We start from the raw sequence: 12313 nt of genomic DNA, 5'->3' as shown, positions 1-12313 counted from the left end.
TCATACACTCTTACTTGAACAGAGCTGTAGTTTTTAAGCTCAGCATGTCAATCACAACACTTGCAGCAGGGAGGATCCAACGGCTAAACAGCAAGTTTATTTTGGTTAGGATCAGTAACACAGAGATCACGTCCTGAGGGCGAGATGAGGAAATGAGATCAAAATCCCCTGATTGAAAGAATATGGCGATGATGGTTTTGTGGCGTGTGTGTGTGTAATGGCTGGGAGGAATGGTGTGTTACAATGGATTACAATGCTCAGTGAAGAAGATGGGAGAAGAACAGATTCTCTCGACAGCAGAAAGCAGCATCGACCAATCCCATGGCAAACTCCCAACAATAAGGAGACCACATAATAATGCACATCACCCATTTGTAAAATTCTCTCATTTGTAAAATTCTCCAATTTGCACGAAGCCTTTTTAGTGCTTTCGTTAGTGTGTGTGTGTCCCCCCCCCCCCCCCCAAGAGAAAACAAAGGCACAATGAATTTCAACTCATTCTCGTCTTTAATATGCACAAGAGTTGAAAGCATCAATGAGCCACCTTAAAGAGAAGGATTCAATCTAAAATTTATAAAAAGATATAAACAATCAGAGGCCAAAACGCTGTCTGTTGCTTTTCTTCTATTATCTTATTTAAAACAACTTCTTATTAGCAAGTAAAAATCTTGCAACAAACATAAGCTTGTATCAGATTCAGATACAAGGCAATTTTTTTTTTAAATCTTTAAAGTGGCTCGGTCTAGGCGGCTATAGTTTATGACTGTACACCCCGTCTATGGTTTTGTTCATCAGTAATAAACAGCTAGTCCCAAAAACAAGCCTGGGCTGCTCATAACGACAACCCCCCACCCCTACCCGCCCGCCCACTATTTCAAACCCAAACTGACCCTTAGCTCAAACCCCCTCTCAGTAGTTAGCAGCCAAACAAGAGGATCACAAGTCCACAAGACCAGGGTTGGGGTTCAGATCAGAGTTTAGAACTTTCTTTTTTAAACCCCGCCCACCTGGAGACCAACTGGGACCCCTGGGACGGTAAGGGTTAAAACAGCCCCGTCACCACAGCTAGAAAAAGCCTTTTCTCCAATTCTTTTCAGTATTTCATCACAATACATATGCATGTTAAAAAAAAAAGGGAAAGAAAATATTGCTTTAACAACAAGGAGGAAAATGTAAAAAAAAAAAAAAAAAAAAAAAAAAAAGGGGAAGAAAAGAAGAAGAGTCCATCCTAAACACCGTCAGCTGCAGCAGCTTTGTACAGGCTTTATGTAAATAATATATTCATATATTCATGAGACGGCACACATCACATTTTCTTTGTACAATTATTCAGATTGGTGATGACATGTGACCTCTTCATCAAAAAGTAGTACTGTACTGGAAAAGGTCAGTAGACCAGCACTTTCTCAACAAGTCTTCGGTATCGTTCCGTTTCTGCAGGCAGAGGGCACCAATATACCTCTCAAGAGTGCATAAGACTGAAGGGGAAAAAATCTCAAATGTGGAAGCTCCACAGCCTCAACCAGGAGAAGCCAAACGTTGCGTTGTTTATATAAAATATATTTTGAAAAAAAAAAAAAAAAAAAAAAGTACATCAGAAAAGAAATTCAGTTTTTTTTCTTTTTCATGTTGACATTTCTCACATTGACACCCCCCCCCCTCAACGGCGGAGCTGCAAGCAAACACATCCCTTCCTGATACTACAGGATGTAACACAGCTTGTGCTGCAGAAATGCATGTCTCCTGGGGGGGGGGGGGGGCTACAGCTGACAAGTTCCTCTTCTCTCTCTCAAGTCTCCAAGCCTTCGCCCCCTAGGCGCTTCCTCCTGGGATGGGCTTCTGCATTCCATAAAACTACCTTTGTTTTTTGCTCTCCCCTTAACTAGAGCAAAAATATTATAATATTACAGTTGTATGTATCAACAAAAGTTGTCTCATTTTCTTCACATTTTCGATGATCATTTTTTTAAATTAAAATCATTAAGCTTGATGATAATTCAACAGAAGTCACGCAAAAAAAAAGTGACATCATTGAGTCAGAAATAGTCCGTCAGTCAATCCGCCACGGAATTCTCTTTTTGCCTTTAGAGTCGCCCCCTCCCTCTGCCACCTGCCCCAGGGCGATCCCGGGAGGGAGGTGGGGAGGGGGGAGCGGTCCGTGGTAGTTCATGGCTTAACTCTGGGATTAACTCTTTTGAACTGGGGAAGAGAGGGTCACTGGGGGTGCTCAGCCATCACGTGTGTGTGTGAGTGTGTGTAGATGTGTGTGTGAGCGTGCGTGCGTGACGTAACACCAGAGGACAGTCCAGAGGAAGGGAAAGCACAAAAGTAAACTACAAACAAACAGCAGTATTTCTTTCCCCTTAAGTGATATGATGGCTTCCAACAGAAGTATGCACACAAATTCTAGGTGTCAAACTGTGTGTCTGTGCGTCTGTGTGTTCAGTGTCTGAAAGTGTGCTTGTGAATAGTGACATTTGGCAATCAAAATATTGCCACGAAGGCCTTTTCTTCCTTCCGTTTTGAATTTCATGTGATATTTAAAAGGACTGGCAAAGAATTACCGTCGATTCCTCCCCAACGCAGTTGGCCAGATTGTAATGGTGCTTTAATGGACGACCAGGACTCCCGTTTAGACCCCGCAGTGCAGAGTTGGGGTGGGTGAATCCTTCAACGGTGAGTTTCCATGTTGAAGTGATGCTAAGTGAATCCTTCGGTACCAGGTTGCCAGGTCGGAGGAGATGGGGTGATTACAGAGTACCCGTGCAACTGGTTAAACCAAACACTTCCTGGCTTTGCTTTTTAGAAATTAAACTCCTTTGTTTGCATGTTGGAAGCCGGATCAAAGTTGAAGGTCCCTGCTTGAGTGGCTTCAGGGATCAAGCTGGGATCTTCATCAATCTGAAAAGGGAGAGAAGAAGCAAACATGAGATCATGGCGTGAATGTTAACGGTGTATAAATAATAGTAAATCTTTGAGTCTACAATTATTTTGCACTCACATCATCTCCTGAAAAGTACTGGTCAATAATCTCAAAGGCTAGTTTGTAGATGTCCTCGTTTTCATGCTGTTGCAGATTCTCTATCTTCTCCAGACCTGGAAACAAGATGGCAGAAATGGTTCAGTCATGATTCATCCTTCATCACTCAGCATTTGCGCAGTGCTGACATGCTGTGACATTTCCCTGGTAGTAGAACCGTTAACCAATGAGAGCTGCTCCACACGGACACACTCGCAAGTCCATATCCTATTCTTATGCAGGTAGTCTATTTTCACACGCAATATAGCTAAATCTATATAGAAAAGGCCTGTATTTTGTAGGCATACATTACCAGTGATAGTGTTGCTTCCTATTTATATATATATATATTTAAACTAAATAAGACTTGTGCACATCTAGTTGGACACCTGCTGCATAGCACCTGAGGAATCAGAAGCGAAACACGGTGCAATAAAAAAAAAAGCAAAAACCAGTCCTGAGGAGTGTGCGGCCCCTTCTTTCTTTTGAAGGTATTCTTCTTTTAGTTTTATATATATATATATATATATATACACAGTGCACACATGTTTTTTTCTTTTATGTTTCAACTCTATATGTGCTATATAGAGATGTAAAGTTAGCTGGATTCATTGAATGACTGATCTGTTGGGAGGTTCTCCCTTCCCTTGGAATGTTTAAATGTATGATTTCAGACCATTTAAATTTCTGTGAATATTGTTTTTATTATGTACTGTACACTCGTCGTTTCTGTAAATGAGGGAAACCTCAGATGCTTACGATTTTAAATAAAGGTTGAAATGAAAAAATATATTAAATCCATTTAAAATAGAAGATTCTGAATTATAAAAAAGTCAAAGTAACATCCAAGCTACATTCTAGAATTATACTAAAGTTCTCACGATTATAATAAAGTTCTCTCAGGATTTACTCAAAGCTGAAAATGCTCCGTCCTTGTCCTGTCTGCACAGAGCAGACCATTGCTCAAATTCATTCACAATAGGCCTACAGGATTAACTCCCCCGGCCCGTACCACTCATGATTCCAGGCTACAGTCAAGAGGTCATGACCCCCGGCGGTTGAAGTTGTCACCGAAGCCACATGATGCCTCTGCTGTTGCCGATGGGGATTTAAAATAAAAAAGAGCAAAGCGCTCTTCTTCTTTTATTTTTTTTAGACAATAAAAAGAAGTCATGATAATTATGACTGGAGATGAAGGGTTGCCATGGCAACAACTTTAATAGGCTGTTAAAAGCAGCTCAAGGGCTAGGGGTTTATGTGAAAACAACTGAGTAACATGAATGTTAAGTGAAGACAGGGGCCACTGTGTTCTTAATAGGGCTGTCATTCAATATTAACGCGTTCATGTCGGTGATTCATTTGAAAACAGTTCACGCGTAAATAATTAAACAGTTTGAATCATGTCACCCCCTTTTGACCCCAACCGCCTGCCGTAGCTTCAAAAGCACAGCCTTCCTGATCCCTCCCGACATGCTCTGAATACTTTTTATCATGTATATTCTTTTATTTATTGTTTGTATTTTTGCACAATCCAGGCGGGGCATGGCCACCTACATTTCACTGCATGTCTTGTGTATGTATGTGACAAATAAAACCCTTGAATCTTGAAGCGAAACGTTTGGAGTACCGTCTGCGTCTACAGGAAGAGCCATCGCTCGCCATCTTTGATAACATGAACGACGCTAGCAGGGTGTTCTCCCAGGAGCCGTCTGTCAACAGGCCGCCACGTTACGGAACAAATGTGTTCACAAAATGGATCGTCACTCAACTTTATTGAAGACTTCCATGACCGATAAGCACTTGTGATTACTTGCCCCGGCATCATGACCACGGCCCCATACAGATGGGGCCCCATTTTACAATTAAATCACAGCCCATCATGCGATTAACGCGTTCTAAAATTGTATCGTTTTGAAAGCCATAATTCCTAATTGTTAGTTTACTGCTATATTAAATTGCAGCATGTGGATGTGGATATCACATCCATAATTTTACTGCTATATTAAACTGGAGCAAGTGGATATCACATCCATAATTTAAAATCTAAGTGGCAGTAGCAACAATTAAATTAACCTCTACAATTCTTTGCAGTTCCATGAAAGCATGGTAAATCTTTTTTTATAAAAACAAGCCTCCAGTTTTAAATGAGTATCATCTGCCAACCACCCCTAGATGATTAAACATTTTAAAATTACATAGCAACGTAATTGAAGGGAGCAGTTAAGTCTTAATTGTTTATGAATATTATATGAAGTGTTTTACCAAAGGTGGGAGAGAGAGAGTTCCAATCAAGAGACTGATTCAACAGGGAAAAGGATTAATAGAAATTAATAACAAGTGGCGTCTTAAAAGCGGTGCTACCGCCTCCACCCACCTCCGCACTCCTCTATGATCTCTGCGATGGTGCTGGCTTCGTCTCCGGCCATGATGAGGACGTTCTTCAGCCCGTCCAGCACCACCTGCACCACCTGGGAGTCCTTCACCGACAGCAGGTTACAGAACGGAGGGATCACATTCTGCTCCACCAGGAACTCCACCTATACACACAATTTGTACATTGTTAAACATTTGGAAAATCAGTTTGCCGTTATTTCATTTAAAACTTTATTTAAACTCAAGAGAAAAAATAGATAAGAAAAAAAAGAGAAAAATAAACACAACAAAAAAACAAAGGAGCAGAGGGTCTGTATGCCCGTATGATATTGGTTATATTATATGTTACAATAAATATAGGCAATAAAGAATTTTTCTTTTCAACATTTTCCTCAACTTGGTCTGTTCAGATAAAGCTACAATAATCACGTCTGGAACAAGAGAACAATCATAATTAAGAGAAAATAAAACTAGCCATCAGAGTGGAGTCTGTCCCCAGCCTACCTGGTCTTTCCTGCCGCTGATGGTGAGGTTGCTGATGGCCCAGGCCGCCTCCTTCTGAGTGCCAAAGTCTCCCTGCAGGGAAACAAGCTGTCATCAGATCTCCTCCACGTCACAGTCATCCCACACCACATACCAGCAGGGCTGAGTGATATGGCCAAAATAGCATATGACAATATTTTGTTTTCACAGTATGAGTGATATCCAATGGCATTTTGTTGTCTCAGTGCAAATTACAAATGTGATGCGATGATGCGTTTTGTTTTTTTAGGTCTTCATCTTGTCATTAGTGTTGTCAGGTGATTACATTTTTTTATCTAATTAATTACAGGATTTGTAATTAATTAATCTAATTAATCGCATTTTAATCACATAACCATTTTAGGCCTGATATTCTATAATCATATTTCAAATTGCATGTGTCCGGATGGCAGAATTCAGTACTGTATCTACAAAACCTTCTGTTTAATCATCTTCCATTTATTCATTTGCTTAGATTTTTCAGGTCTGGTCAATTTTAGCATGGTGTTATTCACAGTCAAAGATAAAAATAAAAAAATAAAATTGATATTCTCATTTGGTTCATTACAATTGACTCAAGCCTAGTAACGGACAGTATTTCTGACACTGGGAATACATTCCCTGAGATCCATAGATGTACCTAGAATCAGATACCAAGAACATGCAAATGGCCCATTTAAAAAAAAAAGTCTGTAAATATTTATTCTACGTTCTTATGGAATGAATGTGATAAAACTGACAGCCCTACTTGTCATACAATCGTTGTGGGCTTTTCACATCCAATTTCCATCACAAATCCTTTACTGCTGCAATACGCACATTTTATATAAATTGCGTGAAATTTTTAAATACGGTAAAACATTTATTAAAGTGTTATTTACAACGGTTTTGTTAACATTGATAGATGGTGAAATAACACAATGTGTAGATTAACTCTGACGAAGGGGTACTTTTTTTTTTTTTTTTTTTGTCTTTTTCCCCCTCCATTTTCCTCCGATTTTCTCCCATCCCAATGTTAGTCGTATGCCAATTCCCAGTCCCTTCCTGGTCGCTGCGCACTTACCCCCCACAGTCAGATCATCTGGGAGAGTGGAGGCTACCACATGCTTCCTCCGACACACGTCCAGCCAATCACCGCTTCTTTTCACCTGGCAGCGCGGATTCTCATCGAGAGGGCGTAGCGTGTGGGAGGACCACACTATCCCCCTCACGTCCAATCCGCGCTTAGCAGGCGCCCCGACCGAACTGTAGGAGTCGCTGTTTTACAACGACCCGGACCCACCCCGCCAGCTTCTCCCACCCTCTGATACAGCCAATTGTATCAGTGCAGACGGCCAGCCAAGCTGGTGACAACCCCGGAGCTGTGAGCTGGATTCGAACAGGCAAATCCAGCTCAGCTCCGGGGCTGGTGACGAACGCAATCTCCGCTTGGCCACCTAACCGCCTACGAAGGGGTACTTCTATCATTATCATGCTGGTTTTCATTTACCAGCACAGATGTGCTTTTCACCCACGTTAGACTCTTCCTCACCACTACAAACACAGAACGCATGACATTTCAACTACATTTTAGATAAGAACATCGACCAATGTTCGATACATTTTCCATTTAAAAAAATACTAGCGCTCTATTCTATTTAAATCCTTCAAAAATGTTCTTATGTACCCCAGTTGATGTTGCATGTACATATATGTGTTTTATTACACGTACATGTACATACCAACTATTTGCCTGTTTTATTCTCCACCCATCGATCATCCATAGCAACACTATATTATCACCGACATCCAAGTTCGGGGATCCCCCCTTGAACGGCCCTTCTAAGGTTTCTCTCCTCCACATTGCCTGTCGTGCATTTTTCCTATTGCTAGGTTTTTTGTGAGTTTTTCCTTACCTTCGCTGGGGTATGTCTGGGAGTGTTGCATTTATTTTGGATTTTATGGTGGTTTTTGTTTATTTATTGTGATGTTTCTTCTTAACTTGTTTAAAAGACTTGTCCAGCCCATTACAAGGGCATTACCTTGTGATTTCTGGCTTTACAAATAAATGTTATACTCTGTAGCTGAGGATTACTCTACATAGCTATAAATAAATACCACAACATGGGTCTATAACTACATGACATGCGTCTTCCTCTGTGGATCAGACGGCCATATCTCTCTATTCTTTTACCCCAATTCCTGCAAATTATCAAAGTAATTACTTGTGAACGAACACTGATCAACATTTAGTTTTACATTCTGTTTTTCAGCGGGAAAGATAGGAGGTAATTTGATGAATCTATCAAGAAAGAGGCTTTACATTTCAGTCAGGGTGTTTCTGTTTCAGTCACAATTGTCAATGACAAGTCTTTCTGTGTTTACAAAAGACCCAACCCCCGAGTGTCAAAGTGAGGTTGAATGTGTCATTAAGTCAAACACACCCTGCTCACCTCGAACACCAATCGCTATAAATGAAAAATACATTAAAAAAAAATGTGTACACATGAAAAGACACACACACACACACCTTGGCCAGCTGGTGGATGATCATGGGGATGAGTCCAGCATCGATCACAGCCTGGACCTGCTGCTGGTTCCCAGCTGTGATGTTGGACAGGAACCACACCGCTTCCTATCAGACCAATAAGACAGTCACAAATTAGAAATCCATCAGACAGTCAAAAACAAGGACACACACCAGGCAGATAGACAAATAGCTGCCAGCGACACGCTGGAATACACAGAGTGCATGAAAAGCAGCATATGATTACCTTATTGATCTTTTCCTTGGGGTGTGTGAGCAGGTTGGGGAAGTGTGAGAGGACGTCGCAGTTGAGCACAATCTGTGTCTGTTCGTCTGTTCCCGTCACTATGTTCCCCACGGCCCTCAGAGCAGCCGTCTGCAGGATGACAAACAAGTAAACACAGATTTACAACAGACCATGTCAGGGGAAGTCAGGACTAGTCATTTAAATGGATTTTACCATTATTTCCCCTTTTAGCTTGAAATGCAAACCATTTTAATCCCAAGATGGACGATGCACTCGTCTCATGGTCATTTCAAATGATGAGGGTTGTATTTTGTGTATGAATGCTAAAAATACATAAATTCTCAAACTACGAGTCACGACCCAAAGTGGGGTCGTGGGTAGGTGTAGCAAGTAGAACTTTTTTTTTTATGTTCTGCCAACATACTTTGGCTAAATATGCCTCATTTTATAAATGTGTATTGATAACATAGTGCTGTAATAAAATGTTCTAATAAATATGCATGATAAAGTTCAACGTGTGCTTTTATTGTGATATTCCTTAATTCCACATTGAAATTACACGATACATTAACTAATTCAGCGCCAGGGATTAGCCTGGTCCCGTTCTAGCTATGCCACACTTTAAAGATAGGAGTGCGTCACCTTGTTTGTATATAGCTCCGAGCTATATCTATATTCTATATTATAGCTATGGAGACAATATTATAGTCATTTGACAATGACTTTCTTCCATCGAACATGCAAAAAAGAGATAATTTTTTCATGCATACGTTTGCGCGTTATCCCGTGGTGAATATAAGTATAGTTTAGGAGTGATCCGGGATCATTCCTGAAAAATAGGGCGCTACGTGTATTCTACTATAAGCGTTGGCGTTTCTTGCCTGGACACGCTACTATTTCCAAATCAAATGTATATAATAGGTATTATGTTTCATCATGAATGCATGAAAGGAAACATTGTTGGATCAAGCTGAAATTTATGTCAGATAGTCCTTACCTTTGGTCGGGGGTATTCCAAAAAGAATATTGCAATTGCCTGATAGAAATGTCCAGTATTGGTGTCCATCTGGTCCCGGACATAATTTGGCACAATTTATGGATAGAGTGTGCCAGATGCGTTTCAAAGTGGTCGGATGAAGCAATTTACTCGGCTCCGTTTAAATCTAGCGCCCGGAGGGATTTAAATGTAACACATGGTCTGAAACAGGGTTTACTGCACTCTTGATACTGCCAACTAGCCGGATCTGGCAGGTACTGCACCCTCGGGTCCCAGTATGCCTTTTAACTGCAACATACAGGTATGTGACATTGAATAGAATATTAAAATAAAAAATTATAAAAACTGACGAAATAACGAGTTTACTCGTTGCCGTTCAACCCATGGCGCCCAATAACCAGTAAACTCGTTGTTGGCGGCGAATAAGTTAAGTGTGAGGTCGCCAAAAGAAATTCCTAAATAAAATGGGGTCATGGTATAAAAACCTTTGAGAAACTCTGCTCTAGTCTGACGGAAATACAAAAATAAGAATCACTTCATTCAGTTCAAGACTGTTTGAAAACACTCAAGCTTTGGCTCAACTTCAGTGTGCATTCGTGGGAAAAATAAAATGCAAGTAAACTTAAATGTACTTGTTCTGTTGGGGATTTTTGAATGAAAATGTATCATTAAAAGCTAAGCATAGATATAACAAAAATATATTCAAAAAAAGACTTGTGCAACAAGGTATATAAAAAACGAAGAAAAAAAACAGGACGAGATAACAAGAACATGACATAACCAAACCATGCAAGATCAATTATGTGCCTCCTAGATTAACATCAAGCACATCAATCATCATTTGCAGTTTTCCCATCTTTCGTTTGAGCTAGGAAAAGGCAGATATCTGCTTATTAATTGGCTATCAGCCTCATCCATCTGGCTGTCAAGGGGAGTCTCCTCTGGTTCCATTGAGCCCATTTTCACTCGGATATCTTGAGGTGAGAAGTCAGGGGCTGCTTTAAAAATGCCCATGGCATTTTCATCCCATCAAATTTAAGATTGTTTAAAATAGCTCAACTTTGGAGCTAAATCGACCCCCTTTGCCAGTAAGCTAGCCCTCAAGTACTGGATTTCTCTACATTCATAAGACACCAGTATCTTCACGCTAGCTTAAAAGAAGAAGAGGGCAATCAACTATGTTTACTACACATATACCCTGAAGATTTTATTGTGAATGTAAAGAAACGTAAACCAATTGATTTCTACAAGCTAAATTGCTTTAAAATGGAAGGAGGTTCAGAGACGTGACTCAGGTCATTCTATCAAAGAGATGTCTTAACAGTCTGGCACTAGAAACACTGACGTATATAGTAAAGGAGTAAGGACTTTATGGTATGTGGACATCTTTCATGGACTTTGTAAGGGGCCTGGCTGTGTAGATGTCTGATTGGATGCATGGAGGGGCAGGGGGATGAGTGAGAGAAAAAAAAGGATGACTGGGATGGTGAATTGGAGAGTAGCGGGACAAAGTTATTTTTTCTTTTTCTTTCTTGTTTTAGTTGTCTGGGGTGTGTGTGTGTGTGTATGTATTTCGTTTCTTGATTTTGGTGTTGTTTTGCAGATGTATGCATGTTCCGTTTGAGGAAAAAAAACTTTTTTAAGTATAAAAAGGACCACTAGAGCTCTTTAAAGGAGGCTAACCAAAAGCCGATACCGCCCTCTAATAGCCTATACAGAGCGACATATGATACCTGGGTCAAATGGAAGAAGCAAGCGTGACCGCGGGAGATGGGAGATAGAAAAATTATTGACACCAGGGTTACCAGCGAGACGAGAAGCATTCTGACCTGAACTTTGACCTCCTGGTGGCTGAGGAGAGGCACGAGGAAGGGGACCACACCAGAGTCAATGACCATCTGAATCTGCTCGTTCCCTCCGTCCGTCAGATAGGAGAGAGCCCACACCGTGTCTACCAGTATCTACACACATACACACACACACACTTCAAACACCATGTACTACCCACAAGGTGCAATGCATTTACTGTTCCAATCTAGAGGAAGGTGCTGAGTCAAAGTTAACATGCTGATTGTAGACAATGACATAACTGTAACCATCTTTAAAAATAATGTTAAAAAATAAAGGGCATCTTGGCGATTTTTAACCTGAATTCTATCGTTCTGTTGTGAGCAGGATATGTAATATTCAGCCGTAAAACATATCCGTCTATGTTCAGTTTCTCTGGGGGCCGACTGCTCTCGAGACATAGAACAAATTGGCACAATTCATGCCCGATTATCTCAAATCCTCCTCACAACAGGATTCTGGTAAAAGAAAAATCAGCAAAATGTCCCTTTAAAAGATTCAGTACAATGAAAATCGTGTTTTTCAATCTTGTTGCAATGATGTTAGATGTTGAAATGTTAGAGCTGCTGTTGAGAAAATGATGACTAAAGCCTGTTGATCTCTATCCCCCTGGATATAAACTAAATCAAGCCATTTCAGATATCCAATCGGCTTCCTGTGAAATATTGCATAATACACACGGGTTACTCTGATTGGCCCATCAGTCACAACTAACTGCTCCGATTGGCTCCTCAGTCACATCTAGCTGAATTTCAAGCACTGCTAAACTCTCCATTTAAGTTATCCTGCACTGCTCCAAAA

At 40.6% G+C, this 12313-nt stretch overlaps 1 protein-coding gene across 1 annotated transcript in view; it reads right to left on the bottom strand.

The window, feature by feature from the left end:
• Nucleotides 1-1553: 1553 nt before the first annotated feature.
• kpna3 (karyopherin alpha 3 (importin alpha 4)) overlaps nucleotides 1554-12313 on the bottom strand; it is a 74039-nt gene continuing 63279 nt past the window's right edge. The window contains exons 11-17 of the mRNA XM_084310025.1: nucleotides 11494-11625; nucleotides 8668-8796; nucleotides 8424-8528; nucleotides 5897-5968; nucleotides 5394-5556; nucleotides 3002-3096; nucleotides 1554-2901 (exon numbers count right to left, since the gene is read on the bottom strand). Coding sequence (XP_084166151.1) covers nucleotides 2803-2901; nucleotides 3002-3096; nucleotides 5394-5556; nucleotides 5897-5968; nucleotides 8424-8528; nucleotides 8668-8796; nucleotides 11494-11625 — 795 coding nt within the window. The 3' untranslated portion in view covers nucleotides 1554-2802. The remainder of the gene's footprint in view (nucleotides 2902-3001; nucleotides 3097-5393; nucleotides 5557-5896; nucleotides 5969-8423; nucleotides 8529-8667; nucleotides 8797-11493; nucleotides 11626-12313) is intronic.

The sequence above is a fragment of the Notolepis coatsorum genome (genome assembly GCF_963971535.1).
Source record: "Notolepis coatsorum genome assembly, chromosome: 3".
Lineage (NCBI taxonomy): Eukaryota > Metazoa > Chordata > Actinopteri > Aulopiformes > Paralepididae > Notolepis > Notolepis coatsorum.
Note: the sequence above shows the minus strand (reverse complement) of the source record. Positions and strands in the feature narration are given on the sequence as shown.